Below are 20,266 nucleotides of genomic sequence, written 5' to 3' on the forward strand. Positions count from 1 at the left end.
CATACAGATTTTAGGATTAATGTTCTAGTTCTGTGAAAAGTTTCATTAGAATTTTGATAGGGACTGCATTAAATCAGTAGATTGCTTTGGGTAGTATGAGCCATATAATAATACTGGTTCTTCCAATCCACAAGCATGGAATATCTTTCCATTTGTTTGGGTCATTTTCACTTTCTTTCATCAATGTTTTATAGTTTTTGGAGTACAGCTCTTTAACTTCCTGGGTTAACTATATTCCTAGATATTTTAATTTTGGTGCAATAGAGCTAAAAGGTGCAGTCAGTCACTAAAGTTATTTCCCTAACGTTAAGGAGTAAAGGAAATTCATATACCACTAACATCAGTCATAAGCTATTGTTGTTTATGAACCCCACTAAACCAGAATGCAAGATGTCGATCACATCTCCTACAGAAAACAATAAATGTTAAGTTTTGTATGAAGGGTATGGGTATCTGGTTAAGCCAGCTCTACAGTATGGAAGGGAACTTCATGTGCAATGAATATACATTTGGCATTTGGCAATTTTAATGTATTTGATCTTTCAAATGGTATCATTTCAAGAAGAAAAAAAGAGAAATAATTGGTTGAGCAGGAAGGCCAAGCCTTGGACTGGAGGCCGATATGCCTGTACCGAAACCACGGGAAGTTGGGAAAGATATCCTGCTTTTTTTCTTCCATCTGTTTCTGGGCCCTGAGAGTAGTCTCTTGCTTTAATTTTAAGTGAATTTCATCTGCATCATATATAGGAAAAAAAGAGATGAAAGTTAACATAGAAACGATAGTTGCAATCTAATACTTTGATTTTTATTCAAATTCCACACATTTAAATTTTTTTTAAAAAACTCAAGAATCACCAAATTACCTCGAATGTAGCTCTGTGCTTCCATTATTATATTTGCTTCCTCTTTCCCAGACACCAAAGTCAGGTACACGGTAAACTCTTTCTACACAAAATACAAGGTTTTGAATAAAAGAGACCTAAAAAATAAAAAAATGAAACATAAGGACCCATATAGTAGCAGGAACTTTAGATATTGATAAGAGCAATTAGATTATCATTTGAAATCCAATTACACACTTGGTACCAATACTTTCTTAGTATGTTTAAATTACTGTTTTTTATATTACTATGAGTACCCTGTTATACCTGGTTTTTCTAATATGAAGCCTCAACTGAGAACTTAATACACAGTACAGAAATGAAATTTAAACCCTGTCAATGCTCCAACTTATAATTTTTCAGCAATGTACCTATTACTGTTCATAGACACTGGGTATCTTGAGAATTAAGAAAAATATAAAGCATCATTTTATAATAAATATTTGTTATCTAAAATGTTCATGTAAAATTTTAAATAAATCTAAAACTTTAGAGATAAAAAAGTATTTCTCAGTTCTGAAATGAGTCAATCCATTAACTGACTCGTTAAGATTAACCTGGAGTCTTGAGTCTATTAATCCTGGAATCTAATATTCTTTTGGTCTTTTCTACAACTGTTGATATCCATTCTTACAAACTCAAAGCTAATGGATAGAAATGAGCACCAACCAATAAGCCAAGAGTCACAGTTCCCCTGTAAAGATTTCAGACAAATAATGAAAGTTAAACTCTCAAAAGTAACTCTAGAAAGCAGAGATTACAGCCAGTTCTTATTTTAAAGAACTGTTCATTTTAGGGAAGACAGTATCTTAACTGAACAACTGGCCTTAATTATAATGCTTTAAATTTAGTTACCATGTTTGGTTCAATATCGCAAATTGAGTATGTGCACTTACCTAACTATCCTCCATCTCGAGATCCCTTCTGAAGTGGCAATATGTATCTCCCACCTCTCCCCATACACATAAGTAATATAATGTATGTAATTTTAAGAATGACACAGTGATGGATGGGAGAGGTACACTAAATGGGTTATGGGCATTAAAGAGGGCACTTGTCAGGATGAGCACTGGTGTTATTTATAAGTAATGAATCACTAAATTCTACTCTAGAAACCAATACTACACTATATGTTAGCTAACTTGAATTTAAGTAAAAAAAAAAAAAAAAGAAAGAAAAGAAAAACCTCTTTACGCCATTGTAATTATTGTATTTTTAAAAATTATAGTTAATAAAGTATACACAAAATTTTTGAAATGACACATTAATTAAAAAGCCAAGGCAAGATTTCACCAGTATACCAGAAACTGTGCCAAATTATAGTAGAAGAAAGCAAAGAAAAAAGTTATTTGAGAAATCAGACCAGAGAAAACCACAGCCTCTTAAAATGATTCTTCTTTGTTCTTTAGGATCTCTACAAAGTATTTAAGCCCAGAGTCAACAAAGGCATTGCTCAAGAGTTGATCATAAAGCAGTCTACCCAGATGATTTCACAAAACATGAACGCTTCATCTTGTGGTTCATGTCGGAATTCCTGACATTTCTACCCTGTATCCCAACAGAGATGTTTGCCCTTAGGGTCAAAAACAGTTGACAAATTTCAGTGAAGAAAAAAGCAATAAGGGTGCTGGAGTCTCAAAGAAACAGAACAGAGCATAAGATAATTCTAGATTTCCACAAAACACACACCTGTCCCATAACTTCCCTACGCAAGAGTGAAGCATTACATACCTACAAAAAACTTTTTTTTTAGTTTAAATGTTATTCTTTTTTTAGTTTAAATATTATTGAGGGTCTCCCCAGCTTTCCCAGTTTCTTGCTATACACCCTAGGAAAACCTGCCTGTAGAAAAATCCTGGTCCATTGTCACAAAACCTAGTAACTTTAGCTCTTCTATGGTCTTTAGAATTATTTAGATTCTATAATGCATACAGAAAATACTTCAAGTTTAAAGATTTGAAAACATCTAAGTCCTCCTTCCTTTCATAACAAACTTCTCAAGTATATAATCTCTCTATATTCCTGTTCCTTCCTTCTCTTAGGAGGGCTTTAGGACAGGACTAGGCCCAAGTAAGCAGTTTGCTCAGAATGCCTACATGGTATAAATGGCTGGAAAGGCATTTTTGGCTAACAAGCCCTGTGAGAAAAACTAAAATACCATTTAGATTCTAGTTCCACAAGTAAAGAGACTGGGAATTGCCATTCCACTCTCTCCTAACAAGTAAAAAGCTGTACAAACTGAAAAATTGACAACTCTACTTATATCCATAAAGTGTGGGGGCGGGGTATGGAGACAGAACATACTGCTGCCCTAAGACAGAAGAGACCTACAAGTGAATACAGGCAGGCATGGCTTCCTGGGGTAGAGACTCATGAGCAGAAGTCACCTTGGGAACCAGGGCCAGGGTGGTAAAACCTGAACTGTAATTGTGCTGGGAGAGGCACAGTTAAAAATTGAGAGTTAAAGCTCTGAGAGTATACTGCTCCAGGAGGAAGTCATAAGTAGTTCCCCACTATATACTGAGATTTACCTGCAAAAACTCCACCAGGTTCCTATAGAAAATGTCTGAGGAAAATCTCCTATGTCTTCCAGAAGGGGGAGGGGAAAAGAAACCATTCTGAAATACAACTATCTGTGCTTTCTAAATGTTCTTAAGCTAGTTCACTTTTACAAAAGACCTACATTACTACCTGTTTTCACTAACTGAAAGAAATCCAATGAGGGTTTTCAATTTTACAAAAACAAACAAACAAACTATTACTATAGTAATGCAAGTCTTTTGTGAAAGCAAAGTGGTGTAATACAAACTTTGAGAAAGTGGGGGATAATCTTCACTTTACAAATTAAGGCTTACAAAAGGTTCCATAGGAACACTCTACTTCCAGACTGTGGGGGAAATCTCTACATTGGAACATTTTGTTTTTCATAACAAGGCCTCAAATTAGTTAACCAGACCTTGACTAACCAGACCTTGCCTAGTGGGCCCTAACTGACCTGGGGAAAGGGAAATACCAACTCCAGTCAGCTCTAACCTTCCACATGAAGAAGAGAAATACTCAACTAGAGCCTACTATAGCCATCTTATTCTGCCCAAGGTGAGAGGGGAAAAAAAAAAAAATGAGATATACTTGTGAAGTTCATAGTCCAGAGGCACAGGCTAACTAAAAGACTAGACCTGATTAGGATTACAGAATACTTTGTATCCTTTCCCCTCATATCTCACCACCACATTACTAAAGGCCTATTTACAATAGTTCTTTTTATAGTACATCATGTCCAGCTATCAAGAAAAAGTTATAGGGCATATCAAAAGGAAAAAAAAAAACCTCACACAACCTGAAGAGACAAAGTAAACATCAGAACTATATATGACAGGGATATTGGAACTGTCAGACTAAATTTAAAATAACTGACTAATTATGGTATGGAATCTGTCAAATGAAGTAGTAGTAAACAAGAACACATGGGCAATGTAATCAGAGATGGACATTCAAAGAACAAACTCCTCAACAATGCTAGATATAAAAAATACTATAATAGAAATTAAAATGCCTTTGATGAACTTATCAGATATTCAGCACAACTGAAGAAAGAATCTCAGCCAGAGGCTATATAAACAGAATTCTTGAAAACTGAAAAGCGAAGAGATCAAAGACTGAAAAACACAAACAGAATATTCAAGGGCTGTGAGACAACTAAAAAAGGTGTAATATACATGTAATTGGCATATCAGGATGAGAATAATGAAAAAAATAGAAGAAATATTTTAAATAATAACAATGAAGTATGCCCCCATATTAAAAGTCAAATACCAAATCACATATAAAGGAAGTTCAGAGAAAATTAAGTATAATAAATGTTCCCCAAAACAACACCTCAGCACATCATTTTCAAATAACAAAAAACTCAAAGTTAAATAAAAAAACCCAGAAAAAATAAAAGGAAACAATAATGTTACCTACAGTAGAAGAAGGCTAAGAATTACATTCGACTTTTTATCAGAACCATTCAAGCGAAATTGGAATGAAATACTAGAAGTGCTGAGAGAGAGGGGGAAAAAAACCCCATCAACTTAGAATCCTATACCCTGTGAAATTATCCTTCAAGAGTGAAGGAGAAATAAAAACTTTTTCAGGTACACATAAATTGAGGAAATTTGTTGCCAGTAGGCCTGTCTTGCAAGAAATGTTAAAAGTTCTTTAGAGAGACAGAAAATAATAAACAGAAATTCAAATATAAATAAGTGAATGTGAGGGACACTTGGGTGGCTCAGTCATTGTCTGTCTTTGGCTCAGGTCATGATCCCAAGATCCTGGGATCGAGCTCCACATTGGGCTCTCTGCTCAAAGGGAAGCCTGCTTCTCCCTCTCTCACTTTCCCCTGCTTGTGTTCCCTCTCTCTCACTTGTCTTTCTCTGCTAAATAAATAAATAAAATATTTTTAAAAATTAAATAAATGAATGAAGGTGAAATAAAATTCTTTATTTTTATTACTCTTAATGGATTTAACAGATAACAGTTCATTCAAAATAATAAATAGCAACAATGTAATTGATTATGTATTTTTCTATCTAAATGTACCCTTATATATAAATAAAGTTACTGACAGCAAAGATACAAGGAAGGAATTAGGGTTATTTTGTTATTAAGAAATACCACACATGAAATGGTACAGTGTTAGTTGAAAGCGGACTTGGATTAGTTGTAAATGTATATTACAAACTCAAGGGCAACAAGTTAAAAAAGTAAAAAGAGGTATAATTGATATGCTAAGAGTGTAAGTATGGAAGTGTAAGAGTGTAAGTTCTGGAAGCTGAACTGCTTAATTATAGACTAAGTGTACTTTCGACTTCACTAGATGTTGTCAAAATGCCCTGCATGGTTTAAAAAAGAAAACTGGTGACCAATAAAGTTAGGCTGAAGTCACAGCAGGTAAGGCTTCTAGGAACAGTTTTTAAAGCCCCTTCTTCTTTCCAAATTCTTACTAGTGTAGACATGATAACTAGATGAACAGCACCTTTATTAACGATTATTTGGATAAATGTCCCATGTTAAAAACGGCAGAATAGGAGAAAAGCCAGTCAGAAATTACCCCTTCCTTTAAACTTTGGTGGGTTTCCCTACAGAGCTAGCTGGAACAGTTGTTTTTCTGGAGAGGTTGAGAGGGAAGGGAAAAGATTTCTTACCAATAATTTACTTTTCTCAAAGACTATAGATCATGCATTCCTCAGAGGGTAAAAATCGGTTTTCAGAAGCAAAAGGAAAAAATCTTACTTATTAGAATAGGGTGTGGCCCTGGAATACTCAACTCTACCTTGACAAAATCTTATTCCCTAATTTCTCACATTACAGAAAGCTTACATAGTTTTCCCCACTCTGGAGGGCAACAACAACAAAAAGGTTAAGAAATATTATAATATAATTCTATTTTATTTTTCTACTTCTTAAGTTAGTATTAGTAACGGTATCAGTTACCATAGCAACATACTGAGAGAGGTATTTATTTTCTCATAGTTGTGGAGGCCATATACAAAGATCAAGATGCCAGCAGATCTGGTTTCTTCTAAGGCCTTTTTGACTTACAGGTAGGCCACACTCTTGCTACTTTGTCCTCACATGATTATTCCTCTAATCACATAGGCCCCTGGTTTCTCTTGTATGTTCCAACTCCTTCCTCTTATAAGGACACCAGTCAGACTGTATTAAGTCTCACCCTGTGGGCCTGATTTAAACTTTCCTATGTAAAGGCCTTATCTACAAATACATTTGGAACAGCCATATTTCCAAACAAGACCACATTTTGAGGTATGGAGCCTTTGGGTTTTAATATATAAATTTGTAGAAGCTGGAGGGGGGGCACAAATCAACTTATAACAGTAACTTAGGGTTTTCCTAGAAAACATTCCATTTGGAATCATTTTGATATTTATTGCCAAATAATTTCTTATGGTATAGTCTCTCTCTTTAAATGTCTACTTATTTGTAGTTATATTCTCCTTTCATTCCTAATATTATTCATATGTTCAAAAGTATTTCTTTTCTCCTGGGAAAATTTTGTTAAGAGGTTGGTTTAAATTATTAACCTTTAAAAAATCCAATTCTTGGCTTTGTTGGCAATCTCTATTCTAACTTCATATTTTATATAATTATTCCTATTTTTATCTTTATTACTTTCTTCCTTGTACTTGCTTCATGTTTATTATAGTATCCTTTTTCTGAATTTAAAAATAGGATACTTAACTTGCTGGATTTTCATTGTAACTCTTTTCTAATATGTGCATTCAAAGGTAAAAATTGCCTACTAATAACTTCACAGCTACATTCCACAAGTTTTGGTGCATAGTGTTTCACTGTCATTCCACATTATTTCTCAATTTCCATTTTCATTACTTCTTCAAAATCATAAAACAGAAGTGTATATTTTGTTTCCAAAAACAGGATATTTAATGGATATCTTTTACCAATTGACTTCTAAATTTAATGTGGTCAGAGAAAATACTCATTTTTTCTTTGTTACTCATTTAGTCTTTGTCAAATTTTGTAGAGACTAATTGTGCTAGTCAAATAATATATATTATAACTTTCATTTTTCTTGTCTTCTCAGTTTATCATTTTCTAAGGGAAATGTGTTAAAAATCTCCCACCTGTTCCATTAAATTTTTGTTTTATATACTTTGAGGATATACTGTTAGGTTTATACAGCACTATTTCATCTTCACAGTGAAATGATCCTTTAATCATTAAGCAATGTCCCTTTTTACACCTATACCTTAAACATATGGGGTAAGAAAAAAAAAAAAGACTGCTGTAAAAAGAAATCCCCCAAATACAATGGCATTTTAAGCTATAATTGATTTCTTATACCATACAGTTTGTCTATGTGTAATATAGTCTTGTTTACTTATTTGTTTTAAAGCAGTCTTTTCTCAGTTTTGAAGACCTGGATAAAGGAGGCTCTTCCTGTGTTAAGATAGAGGATTAAGTACTGATTAAGTTCATATCTCAGCCACTTCCCTAACTGGGTTCTCACACTCCATGCATTTTGCACTCACCTTAATTACTTCAGATCCCATAAAAATAGAGACAGACCCTGGGGCCCACAGGAGTACTAAATTACCCAGTACAATGGAGACTACAAAACCTAGTTAACTCCACCCTCCTTGCTATACATAAACTGTTTCCTATAATTGCATCTTGTTACCCTGTCCTCAGTTACAAACCCCAGTGTGGCCCTACATAGGGGCTTTCTCATTTAGAGCTATAAACAAAGAGTTGCACATTTCATCCATCTGAGTGTCACTATGTTGTTTTAAGCAATCAAAATAATTTTTTTAACTGAAAAAAATCATAAACCTTCTAAAACACAGACTGGCATGGCAGCTTAGTTCCACAATGTCATTTAGAGACCCAGCCTTCCTCTATTACTTGTTCTATAATTTACTAGGGGTTTTCTAGGTGGGGCAAGGAGGGCAGTGGGAGGGGAGAATGTATTTTTATCTATTCTAAGACTCATGTTTTCATCAATTCAGATATCAATCACCACTTCTTCGAATATTCTTCAAATATTGCCTTTCCCCAATTCTCTTTACTGGTTATTCTTAAGAATAACCTTCTTATGTGGTATAAATATACAATGGAATACTATGCAGCCATCAAAAGAAATGAAATCTTGCCATTTGCTATGACGTGGATGGAACTAGACGGTATTATGCTTAGCTAAATAAGTCAATCAGAGAAAGACAACTATCATATGATCTCCCTGCAGCATGGGAGGTTTGGGGGGTAGGGAAAGAATAAATGAAACAAGATAGGATCAGGAGGGAGACAAACCGTAAGAGACTCTTAATGTCACAAAACAAACTGAGGATGGCCAGGGGGAGGGGAGTGGGAAGAGGGTGGTGGAGTTATGGACATTGGGGAGGGTATATGCTATGGTGAGTGCTGTGAAGTGTGTAAACCTGGCAATTCACAGATCTGTACCCCTGGAGCTAATAATACATTATATGTTTATAAAAAAATAAAAACAAATAAAAATAAAAAATTTTTAAAAAGCATTTATTTAAAAAAAGAATGACCTTCTTATTCTATCCTCAATTATCTTAAATCTGTTTTCATATTTTCTTTTTACCTTTCTGTTCTCCCAAAACCATCTTCCAGTTCATAAATTCTTTCTTCAACAATGTCCAATCTACTCTTTACTACTAACTTTTTAGTTGTTCTTTAATCTTTATTTCTAATAATCACTTTTGGTTCTTTTTCATATATTCTTTATTTTATCTAATGTTAATATTTAACAATTTAAACATTTTTATTCTAGAGTCTCTTAAAAACAGTTCTATTACCTAAAATTCTTGGCATGCAAGCTTTCCTATCTGCTGTATGTGGTTGTTTTGAATAATTTCCTCATGTAATTTGTAATCATTTGTAATTATTATTTGTATTATTTAACTTCTTTCAGTAAAGGTTTTCATTTGTGGATATGTACCTAAGAAGCAATTTTACCTTTGTATCAGACCACATATCCACATATTGCACAGGCTTAAAAGTTTCAATTTAGGGTCCTAGCTTCCTAATCTCTAGGCCAGTGACCTGAGGTTTTTTTTAAATTCTCCTTCAAGAGGACAGTTCTTTATAAGTTCATGCACAGAATTCACATGTAACATCTTGTCTTGAATGAGCCCAGGCAACAACTCTTGTTTCAATGTGACCTTTTAAAAACTCAAACTCTTGGCCCATAAGCTCTATGACACAGAGATTGCACAACTAAACATCCTTCTCTTCATTTAGACCCTTGAAATATGATTTTATAGTTCTTTCTAAAAGAGGTCAGACACATGATTTACTTCAGCCACCAGAATGTGACACAAGAGAGGGTGTGCCAAATCTGAGCCTCTGCTTCAAAAGGCCTTATATGCATCTGCTCTCTCAGATCCTTAACTTTCCCTTAAGAATAATTCTAGCTCCTTTCTGGAGGTTGATAGACCACATAGAGCAGAGATGGTTTATATCAGTTAATGCCATCTTTAATCAGCTGTCAATCTATTAACTAGTCATAATATGCATCAGTGAGCTCAGGTGGCCAAGCAGAATTGGCAAATCAGCAGAACTGATCAGCTCTTCTATAGACCAGTAGGGAACTGGTCTATAGACCAGTAGGAAACAAAACTTGTAAATAAGACACTAAATTTGGGGGTACTTTGTTAAGAAACTGGAATAGCTAAGTGATGCAATATATCTGAATCTATTAGATCCCTGAGCTTACCCAAATCACCAAATCAAATACAAATCTGCTAATTTCCTTATCATTTCTGGCATCTAGGAATTTCCTTTTCTTTCATTTATGCTTGGTCACATAGTTTTTTTTTTTTAAATAAATTTTGTTATAGTTTACCTAATAGTACATATTTTTGGAGTTAAATCTGCTTATTCAGTTGTATTATCACATTTACAGAAACATGACAAAAATTTCTCATGACAAGTACTCAACTACCTCTCTTGGGTTGTTCCCAAACACTTGGAAGTGAACCTTCTTCCAGTTCCTAGAATCATCTATGTTCTTTCCCAAGTTTGGTGATTTCTACATATTATTTCTCCCTAATATATTCTTTTCCTACTGCTTCGCCCACCTATAATTCCTACACTGCCTTCAGATATCAACCTGGATGAGGAAATTCCCTAAAAGAAAAAACTTCACTGATTTCTTAAGTTTGGATGAGCTATCTTATTCACCATTATATCACATTACCTTCTTATACATGAAAGGTCCACAAGAAATATTTGTTGGAAAAAAAACATCATATATTTACACCTCAGTAAACACCAACAGAAAAACCAATTATCCTTTCCATACTTCGGCATTGTTGAAGAAAAAGCCCTCCCTCCCCTAAAACAGGGATCATTTGTATGCATAAATTCCAGGAATATTAAAATTTAAAAATTAGTCTTTCCCAAGAGAACTATACCCTGCACTCTTCTCCATATATTAAAATAGTTTGTCATTGATAAGGACTTACTCTTCTAACTCTGTTATACTGTTACTGGTGACAAGTGTAGGGGCATTCAAGTCTAAAGAATCTTCATCCAGGGATTTCAGAAAACAAAATTTTTGTCATCCTAATAAAAATTCTACTGAAGAAAACCCACATATCCTTTGCCAGATTCAGGACACTGCAACCAAATAATAACTATGAAATAGCAAATAATATAATTTGATATAAATAAATAAATAAAAAGCCTTTACAAATTTTTAAGTGAGATAAGCAGAATTTTGAAATTCTAAAAAGAAAAATACTGAAGTCTTGAGACTTACCAGTCAGGCATCATGGGATATCAAATAACAATAAAGGAATTTCAGAACTGGAAAATAATATCCTAAAGAGTATTATTCACAGACCAAATATTTAAATTCTAACTTCAGCACCTCATCTTACCATCAGTGACTTCATTACCATGGCAGTGGAGAACCTGCAACTAATAGCAACAAAATCAAAATGCACTAACGTTGCAAAGGAAGAGTTAAAAAACAAATAAAAATAGGTAAGTCACTAAAAAGATTTTTCCTGCCATACTACGGGATATTAATGACTTTTAATTCTGGATGAAAATTATAGGAAGATTATATATCCTAAATGCTACTTGATTACATGGAAAGAGAATTGTTCAAAATTTCAGTAACTTGCAGAAGATCTTGCCTTCCTCTCAGAGTAATTTGGAATAATTCTGAAAGTACAATTTTATGCTGTAATTCAAGAATGGTTATTCAAAATTGCTTTGTAGCTAAACATGATATATTTTAGTTTGACCAATGCAAATGAATTCTAGTCATAAAAAGTCATTTCATTGTCAAGTAGAAATATTTGTCACAAATGATATTTAACCAGGGAACATGTTTCTTCATACCATGTAACAGATTAAAAAATTTTAGACAAGTAATTCAGCCATTCACTAAACTAAAATATTAGTATTTCCTGAAGAAATAGAAATAAAGACTCTGACTATATGTACATTTAACTTGTATATAACCTAAAGGTTATAACTCTTTGTTTATTAAACATAAACATTAGAAAAATAAATGCATTACTACTAACAATTACTAGTATTATATTATTTTCCTAAAATAGGTAATATAGAAAAGTGAATCCATATCAAACAATGACCATTTTATATAGTTAAGATAATTTGTATATATTTCTGCAGTAAGAGAAGTGGCTATTCCAGCTTATTGTGGCTCATGAAACTATTGGTATTTTTTAATCCATCAGTTTTATTTCAGTAATAACTAATATTTGAGAATACATCTTTTGGTGACACTATTCTTTTTTAAAATTTTTTATTAACATATAATGTATTATTAGCCCCAGGGGTACAGGTCTATCAATCGCCAGGTTTACACACTTCACAGCACTCACCATAGCACATATCCCCCCCAGTTTCCATAACCCAACCACTCTTTCCCTACCCACCTCTCCCCAGCAACCCTCTGTTTCTTTTGTGAGATTTAGAGTCTCTTATGGTTTGTCTCCCTCCCAATCCCATCTTGTTTCATTTATTGTTTAATTAGGTAAAGGAATGTATGCCAACATACTGTAGGCCTAATTTTTTTTAATTCCCCAAGTTATAATATTATCCTGAAATGGGAAGCTATTGTAACAATTAAAAATTCATTTTAATCCTATTGGAACATTATTTAAATTTCCCCATCTCTCTTAACTCCTAACAACACTACACAGACAATGAAACAAACGAACAAAATTCAATTCATAAATTTCTAAGCTTTTATAGGGAACTAGAAACACATTTTTATATCTGGGAAATATTTTTATTTTGTTGGCAAAAATAGAATAAAACTGTTATTTTTAAATATTTGGAGACTGGGTTGGAAAAGAGCTCAAGAAATCATCATACCAACCATATCTTTCTAGGTGTGTATGGTTCTAGCATCTATTCTAAAATATTTACAATGATGCAAGCATTACAAGGCCCTATTTTTCTAACAGTAACAAACCTGAACCTCCTCCAATGTCTGTAAATTCCCCATAGATTATAGCACCCCAACCTAGATGCAATATTGGAAAAATGATTTGTGTGATGGATGATGATAATTTGTGTTTAATTCTTTCTATAACACATCATAACCAAGATACCTCTTAAATAACACTGTAATGCAGCATGAATTATGTGTAAAGTATCACCACAAGGGAAGGGCAAATTGCCATTTAAGGTATGCGGAAAGGTTTCAGGAACATGAACATTTCAAGAGACAGAACATGGGACAGAGGGTATGGGGACACAGAATGTTAGCAGTGGTTAGCCAATGACTCGGATGACTGGAATACGGCTCGAAAGAACAAATTTTTGCAACAAGTTGGCTTATGAGACACTAAATTTCTCAGGAGATACCACAAGCAAAATACAAAAATGAGGTAAAGTAAGCTTTCTTTCATCAGGAAAAGCTGGGTTTTGAAATGAGGGGAAGGAGATGGGAGAATACCTAAAGAAAAGTAAGTTCCTGATTCTTACACAAAATCATTTTATAACATTGTGAAAATTCAACATACTGTAAATGATAGGCAAAGATAGGAAACAACCATGTACAGTAACTAAGGTAGCCATTAGCCAGTGCTTATTGAGTATTTACTATGTACCTAGTCCAATTTAACTTTCAGTGCAAAATACATACCAATTTTGAAGACTTAGATAAAAATATAAAATATCAACATAATAATTTATATTTATTACATGTTGAAATAAAGATATTATCAGTATATTGCATTAAAGAAATACATTATAAAAAGAAATTTCATCTGTTTTTAATGTAGCCACTGTAAATTTTAAACTATGTAAGTGGCTCACATTACATTTCTATTGAACAAACCAACTGTAGAGGCAGGGAAAAAAAAAAAAGAAAAAAGAACATACTTTCCCAGCCTGCCTCCTTTGCTGGAAGTACCTTATATAAGGCATAAGCCTGAATTTGCAGAGGACTTTGGGGAAAGATTTTGAGATTTCTGATTTTTTTAAAGGCTATTTCTGAGAAAAACTAGCTAACACACCACTTTTATCAACCTTCCCCCTTCTTTTTTGCCATGATGCCAGTAGAGCAGCCATTTGAGATAAAGAGAAACTAATAGACCAAGCAGTCAAATATCTACAGGCATCATATTATATGAGAAAAAATAAGCAACTTTTCATTAAAGCTACTTTAGTAACTTCCAAAAGATACAGGATAAATTAGTCTATCCTTTCATAAAGAAGTATAATTTTAGAAAGCTAAGGATGAAAGATAAATTTCAAATATTCGTAAAACAAGCTTTATTAAACACAAAAACCCTAAATTTATTCAGTAACAGTCATATATCCAACACAAATATAAAAAGCGGTTTTTTTTTATGCTCAATTAGCCAATATACAGTACATCATTAGTTTTTGATGTAGTGTTCACTGATTCATTAGTTGCATATAATACCCAGTGCACATCACATCATGTGCCCTCCCTTAATATCCATCACCTGGTTACCCTATCCATCCACCCCATCCCTCCTATAACCCCTCAGTTTGCCAGACGATGTCCAGAGTCTCTCATGGCATGTCTCCCCCTTGGATTTCTTCCCATTCAGATTTCCCTCTCTTCCCCTATGGTCCTCCCAGCTATTCCTCCATCCCACATATGAGTGAAACCATATGAAAAGTCTTTCTCTGCTTCACTTATTTCACTTAGCTTAATTCCCTCCAGATCCACTCATGTTGATGAAAATGTTAGGTATTCATCCTTTCTGATGGCAGAAATATTCCATGGTATAAATGAACCACATCTTCTTTATCCATTTATCTATTGAAGGACATCTTAGCTCCTTCCACAGTTTGGATATTATGGACATTGCTCCTATGAACATTGGGGTGCATGTGGCCCTTCTTTTCACTACATCTGTATCTGTGAGGTAAATACTCAGCAGTACAATTGCTGGGTCAGAGAGAAGTTCTTCTTTTCTTATTTTTGAGGAATGCCAATACTGTTTTCCCAAAGTGACTGTTAACATCTTGCTTTCCCACCAAAAGTGTAAGAGGGTTTCCCATTCTCCACATCCTTGCCAACATTTGCTATTTCCTGCTTTGTTAATATTTGCATTCTAACTGCAATATTGTATGGTGGTATCTCGTGGATTTGATTCGAATTTTCAAATGTTGAAAAATTTTTTCATGTCTGTTAGCCATTGGTATGTCTTCTTTGGAAAAGTGTCTATTCATGTCTTCTGCCCATTTTTGGATGGGATTATTGGGTTTTGGGGTGTTGAGTTAGAGAAGGTCTTTATAGATCTTGGATACTAGCCCCGTTATCTGTAATGTCATTTGCAAATAACTTCTCCCATTCTATGGGTTGCCTCTTAGTTTTATTGACTGTTTCCTTTGCTGTACAGAAGCTTTTTATCTTGTTGGAAGTCCCAAAAGTTCACTTTTGTTTTTGTTTCCCTGGCCTTTGAAGATGTTCTTGAAAGAAGTTGTGTGGCCATTGTCAAAGAGGTTACCACCTATGTTCTCCTCTAGGATTTTGATGGATTCCTGTCTCACACTGAGGTCTTTCATCCATTTTGAGTTTATATCTGTGGACGGTGTAACGGAATGATCCAGTTTTATTCTTCTGTATATAGCTGCCCAATTTTCTGAGGACCATTTATTGAAGAGATTGCTTTTTTTCCATTGGATACTCTTTCCTAGCCATTATTTAAGGGTTTGTTTCTGGGCTCTCTAGTCCATTCCACTGATCTATGTGGCTGTTTTTGTGCAGTACCTTGCTGTCTTGATGAGCACAGCTTTGTAGCATAGATTGAAGTCAGGCATTGTGATGCCCCCAGCTTTGGCTTTCTTTTTCAACATTCCCCTAGCAATTTGGGGTCTCTTCTGGCTCCATTCAAATTTTAGGATTGTTTGTTCCAGCTCTGTGAAAAATGTCAATGGTCTTTTGACAGGGATTCCATTGAAAGTGTAGATGGTTCTGGGCAGCAAAGACATTTCCAAAATGTTTATTCTTCCAATCCATGGGCATGGAATGTTTTTCCATCTCTTTGTGTCTTCCCCAATTTCTTTCATAAGTGTTCAGTGGTTTCTAGAGCATAGATCTTTAAACTCTTTGGTTAGTTTTATTCTTAGGTATATTGGTTTTTGGTGCAGTTTTGAGTGGGATTTATTCCTTAATTTCTCTTTCTTGAGTCACATTGTTAGTGTATAGAAAAGTGACTGATTTCTGTGCACTGATTTTGTATCCTGCCACATTGCTGATTTGCTTTACGAGTTCTAGTGATTTGGAGGTGGAGTCTTTTGGGTTTTCCACATCCAAGTTTCACGTCATCTATGAAGAGCAAGAGTTCAACTCCCTTGCCAATTTGAACGCCTTTTATTTCTTTTTGTTGTCTGATTGTTGAGGCTAGAACTTCTACTACTACATTGAACAACAGTGGTGAGACTGGGCATACCTGTCCTATTCCTGACATAAAGGGAAAAGTTCCCAGTTTTTCCCCAGTGAGAATGCTATTTGTTGTGTGCTTTTCATAGATGGCTTTTATAAGATTGAGGTATGTTCCCACTAACCCCCCACCATGAAGAGTTTTAATCAAGAAAGGATGCTGTATTTTCTCAAATGCTTTTTCTGCATTGAGAGGATCATATGATTCTTGTCTCTTTTGTTGATGTGATCTATCACATTGATTCATCTGCAAATGTTGAATCTCCCTTGCATGTCAGGAATAAATCCCACCTGGTGGTAGTGAATAATCCTTTTAATGTACTGTTGGATCCTATTGACTAGGAACTTGGAGAGTATTTTGGCATCTATCCATGTTGACCAGGGATTTTGGTCTGCAATTCTCCTTTTTGTTGCAAGGGGTCTTTGCCTGGTTTGGGGATCAGGGTAATGCTGGCCTTACAGAAACAGTTTGGACTTTTTTCTTCCATTTCTATTTTTTGAAACACCTGCAGTAGAATAGGTATTATCTTTTTAAATGTTTGGTAGAATTCCCCTGGGAACCACCTGGCCCTGGACTCTTGTTTTTGGAGAGGCTTTTGATAACTGTTTCAATTTCCTTGCTGGTTATTGGTCTGTTCCAATTGTCTATTTTTTCCTGTTTCAGTCCTGATAGATTATAAGTTTCCAGGAATGCATTCATTTCTTCCAAACTACCTAGCTTGCTGGCATATAACTGCTAATAATAAGTGCTAATAACTGTCTCTGTTTTCTTGGTATTGGTCGTGATTTCTCCCCTTTTGTTCCTGATTTTATTGATTTGGGTCCTTTCTCTTTTCTTTTGGATAAGTCTGGCCAGAGGTTTATGGCCTTTATTAATTCTTTCAAAGAACTAGCTTCTAGTTTTGTTGATCTGTTCTACTGTTTTTCTGGTTTCTATTTCATTGATCTCTGTGCTAATCTTTATTATTTCTCTTCTCCTGCTTGCTTTAGGTTTTATTTGCTGCTCTTTGTACAGCTCTTTTAGGTCTAAGGTTAGCTTGTGCATTTGGGACTTTTCTACTTTTCTGAGAGAGGCTTGGATGGCTGTGTATTTCCCCCTTAGGACTGCCTTTGCAGTATTCCGTCAGTTTTGGACCGATTTGTTTTCATTCTTATTAGTTTCCATAAATTGTTTAAGTTCTTCTGTAACTTTCTGCTTGACCTGTTCATTCTATAGCAGGAAGCTCTTTAACTTCCAAGTGTTTGAATTCCTTCCAATTTATTTCTTGTGATTGAGTTCCAGTTTCAAAACATTTTGGTCTGAAAATATGCAGGGAATAATCTTAGTCTTTTGGTATCAGTTGAGACCTGACTTGTGACCCAACATGGGGTCTACTCTGGAGAAAGTTCCATGTGCACTTGAGAAGAATGAGTATTCTGCTGTTTCAGGGTAGAATGTTCTGTATATATCTACAAAGTCCACCTAGTCCAATGTGTCATTCAGAGCTCTTGTTTCTTTGTTGATCTTTGGTTTAGACCATCTGGCCATTGCTGAGAGTGGAGTGTTGAAATCTCCTACTAGTATTATCAATATGACTATTTGGGTGAAGAGTTGGTTTATATAGTTGGCTGATCCCATGTTGGGGGCATAGGTATTTATAACTGTTAAGATTTTCTTGTTGGATAGGCCCCTTAAGTATGATATAGAGCATTGAGGCCCTTCACGTTGAGAGTAACTATTGAAAGGTATGAATTTAGTGTCATTGTACTGCCTGTAAAGTCCCTATTTCTATAGATCGTCTCTGTAGATTTCTAGTCTATAATACTCTTGGGGTCTTTCTTCTTTTATAGAATCCTCCTTAATATTTCTTTCATGGCTGGCTTGGTGGTCACATATTCTTTCAGTTTCTGCCAGTTCTGGAAGCTCTTTGTCTTGCCATCTGTTCTGAGTGACAGCCTTGCTGGATAAAGTATTCTTGGCTGCATTTTCTTCTCACTTAGCACCCTTAATATGTCTTGCCAGACCTTTCTCGCTTGCCAAGTTTCTGTGGATAAGGTCTGATGTTTTTCTGATATTCCTACCTCCATATGTAAGGAATCTCGTCTCTGTAGCTACTCTCAGGATAGTTTCCTCAGCTGTTTTATTTGCAAGTTTTACTATTACACGTCAGTGTATTGATCTATTTTTTTATTGATTTTAGAAGGGGCCCTATCTGCCTCTTGGACACAAATGCTTGTTTCCTTCCCCAGATTAGAGAAGTTCTCAGCTATGATTTGCTCAAATATACTCACATACGCTCAAATATACTCTCTAGATGTCTCTCTTCCCTCACCCTCTCAGGGATCCCAACAGTCCTGACACTGAAATGTTTCAAGGCATCATTAATCTCTCTAAGCCTTTTCTTATGGGCTACTGCCTGCTTATCTCTGTTTTCCTCAACTTCCTTCCTTTCCATCAGCTTATCTTCTAGATCACTTATTCTCTCTTCTGCCTCATTTACCCTGGCTGTTAGAGTAGTCAGCTTAGACTGTATCTCATTCATAGCATTTTTAAGTTTGGCCTGATTAGATATTATTTAGATTAGAGATTCTATATTTTCACTGGTGCTTTTTTCAAGCCTAGCTATTGACTTTATGATTGCTATCCTGAAGTCTATCTCTGACATCTTTCTTACATCCGTATCAATTAGTTGGGGGACATGGTCCCTGATTCTTTTCTTTGTTGGGTGTTCCTCTTCCTAGTCATTCTGTTGAGGGATAGTTGAGTGAATGAATAGAGTCCAAAATATCAGCTACAACTCAAGCAAAATGCACCCTAAAAAAATCCAAAGTGGTCAGAAGCTACTACAGATACACAAACAAAGCCAGGAGGATGTAAAACAACCTTAAAAAAAATGGGGGGAGGGGAAATACTATAATCTCTCTGGGTGGACAAAGCAGGGTGATCTACTTTTTTCTTCATCAGTGTAGCTAAAAGATTTATTCTTTCTTTTCTATTTTTTTTAAACACTGTCCCGATTCAAAGGGACTCTTATTTCTCAACTTACATTCTTAAGTTGCTTTTTAATTTCTATTTATTTCCACATCTACATTTTATAGATTTATGCCTCATACTAGTCCATTTTTAACTCTACTCAATTTTATCTTGAATATATATATATATATATATATATAGCATCAATAAAGAAACAAAAATTATTAACAGGAACCAAAATTAAAATTTGAGTTGAAAAGGACAAAAATGAAAAAAAAGACAAAAATGAGAGTAATGATATTCAATAATTTTACTACAATCACTCCAAATTGTTCTGCAATTATGGAATATAATTATAAACAAGTAACAGAGGGAAAAGGAAAATTGTTACATTTACAAATATGTGAAAATCAAATATTACACTACTAAATAATCAATGAACCAAAGAAGAAATCACAAGGGAAGTTAGAAAATACACAAAGATGAACAAATACAAACCAACAACATATCACAAATAATGAGATGCAGAAGAGCAGGCTGTAGAGGGAGATTTATACCTAAAAATGCCTATATTTGAAAAGGAGAACAATCTCAAATCAATAATCTAAACTTATAGAAGAGTAAGACCATGTGAGCCCATACAAAACCAACAGAAGTAAATAATTAAAACTAGAGGAGAAATAAAAAGAGAATAGAAAAACAGCAGAGAAAAATCAATGAAACTAAAAAATGATTCTTTGAAAATACCAATAAAACTGATAATCTTTTAGCTACACTGATGAAGAAAAAGGAGATAGGATTCAAAACACTAAAATAAAGAATGAAAGAGGGAATATACCAAAATCAACTAAAGAAAAAACAGAAAATCTGAATAGACATATAATAAGTAGAGAGAGTGAAATCATAATAAAAATAATCTTCCCTTAAAGAAAAGCCCAGACTTACCTAGCTTTGTGGCGAATTCTGCCAAATGTT

At 34.5% G+C, this 20,266-nt stretch overlaps 1 protein-coding gene across 2 annotated transcripts in view; it reads right to left on the reverse strand.

Annotated features, from left to right (window-relative positions):
- The window catches only part of PHKB (phosphorylase kinase regulatory subunit beta), a 234,784-nt gene that overhangs the window by 141,425 nt on the left and 73,093 nt on the right, over positions 1–20,266 (reverse strand). For both annotated transcript variants that reach the window (XM_044256209.1, XM_044256210.1), the window contains one exon: positions 864–979. In XM_044256209.1, the coding sequence (XP_044112144.1) occupies positions 864–979 (116 nt within the window). The remainder of the gene's footprint in view (positions 1–863; positions 980–20,266) is intronic.

This window comes from Neovison vison, chromosome 7, assembly GCF_020171115.1.
Source record: "Neovison vison isolate M4711 chromosome 7, ASM_NN_V1, whole genome shotgun sequence".
NCBI lineage: Eukaryota > Metazoa > Chordata > Mammalia > Carnivora > Mustelidae > Neogale > Neogale vison.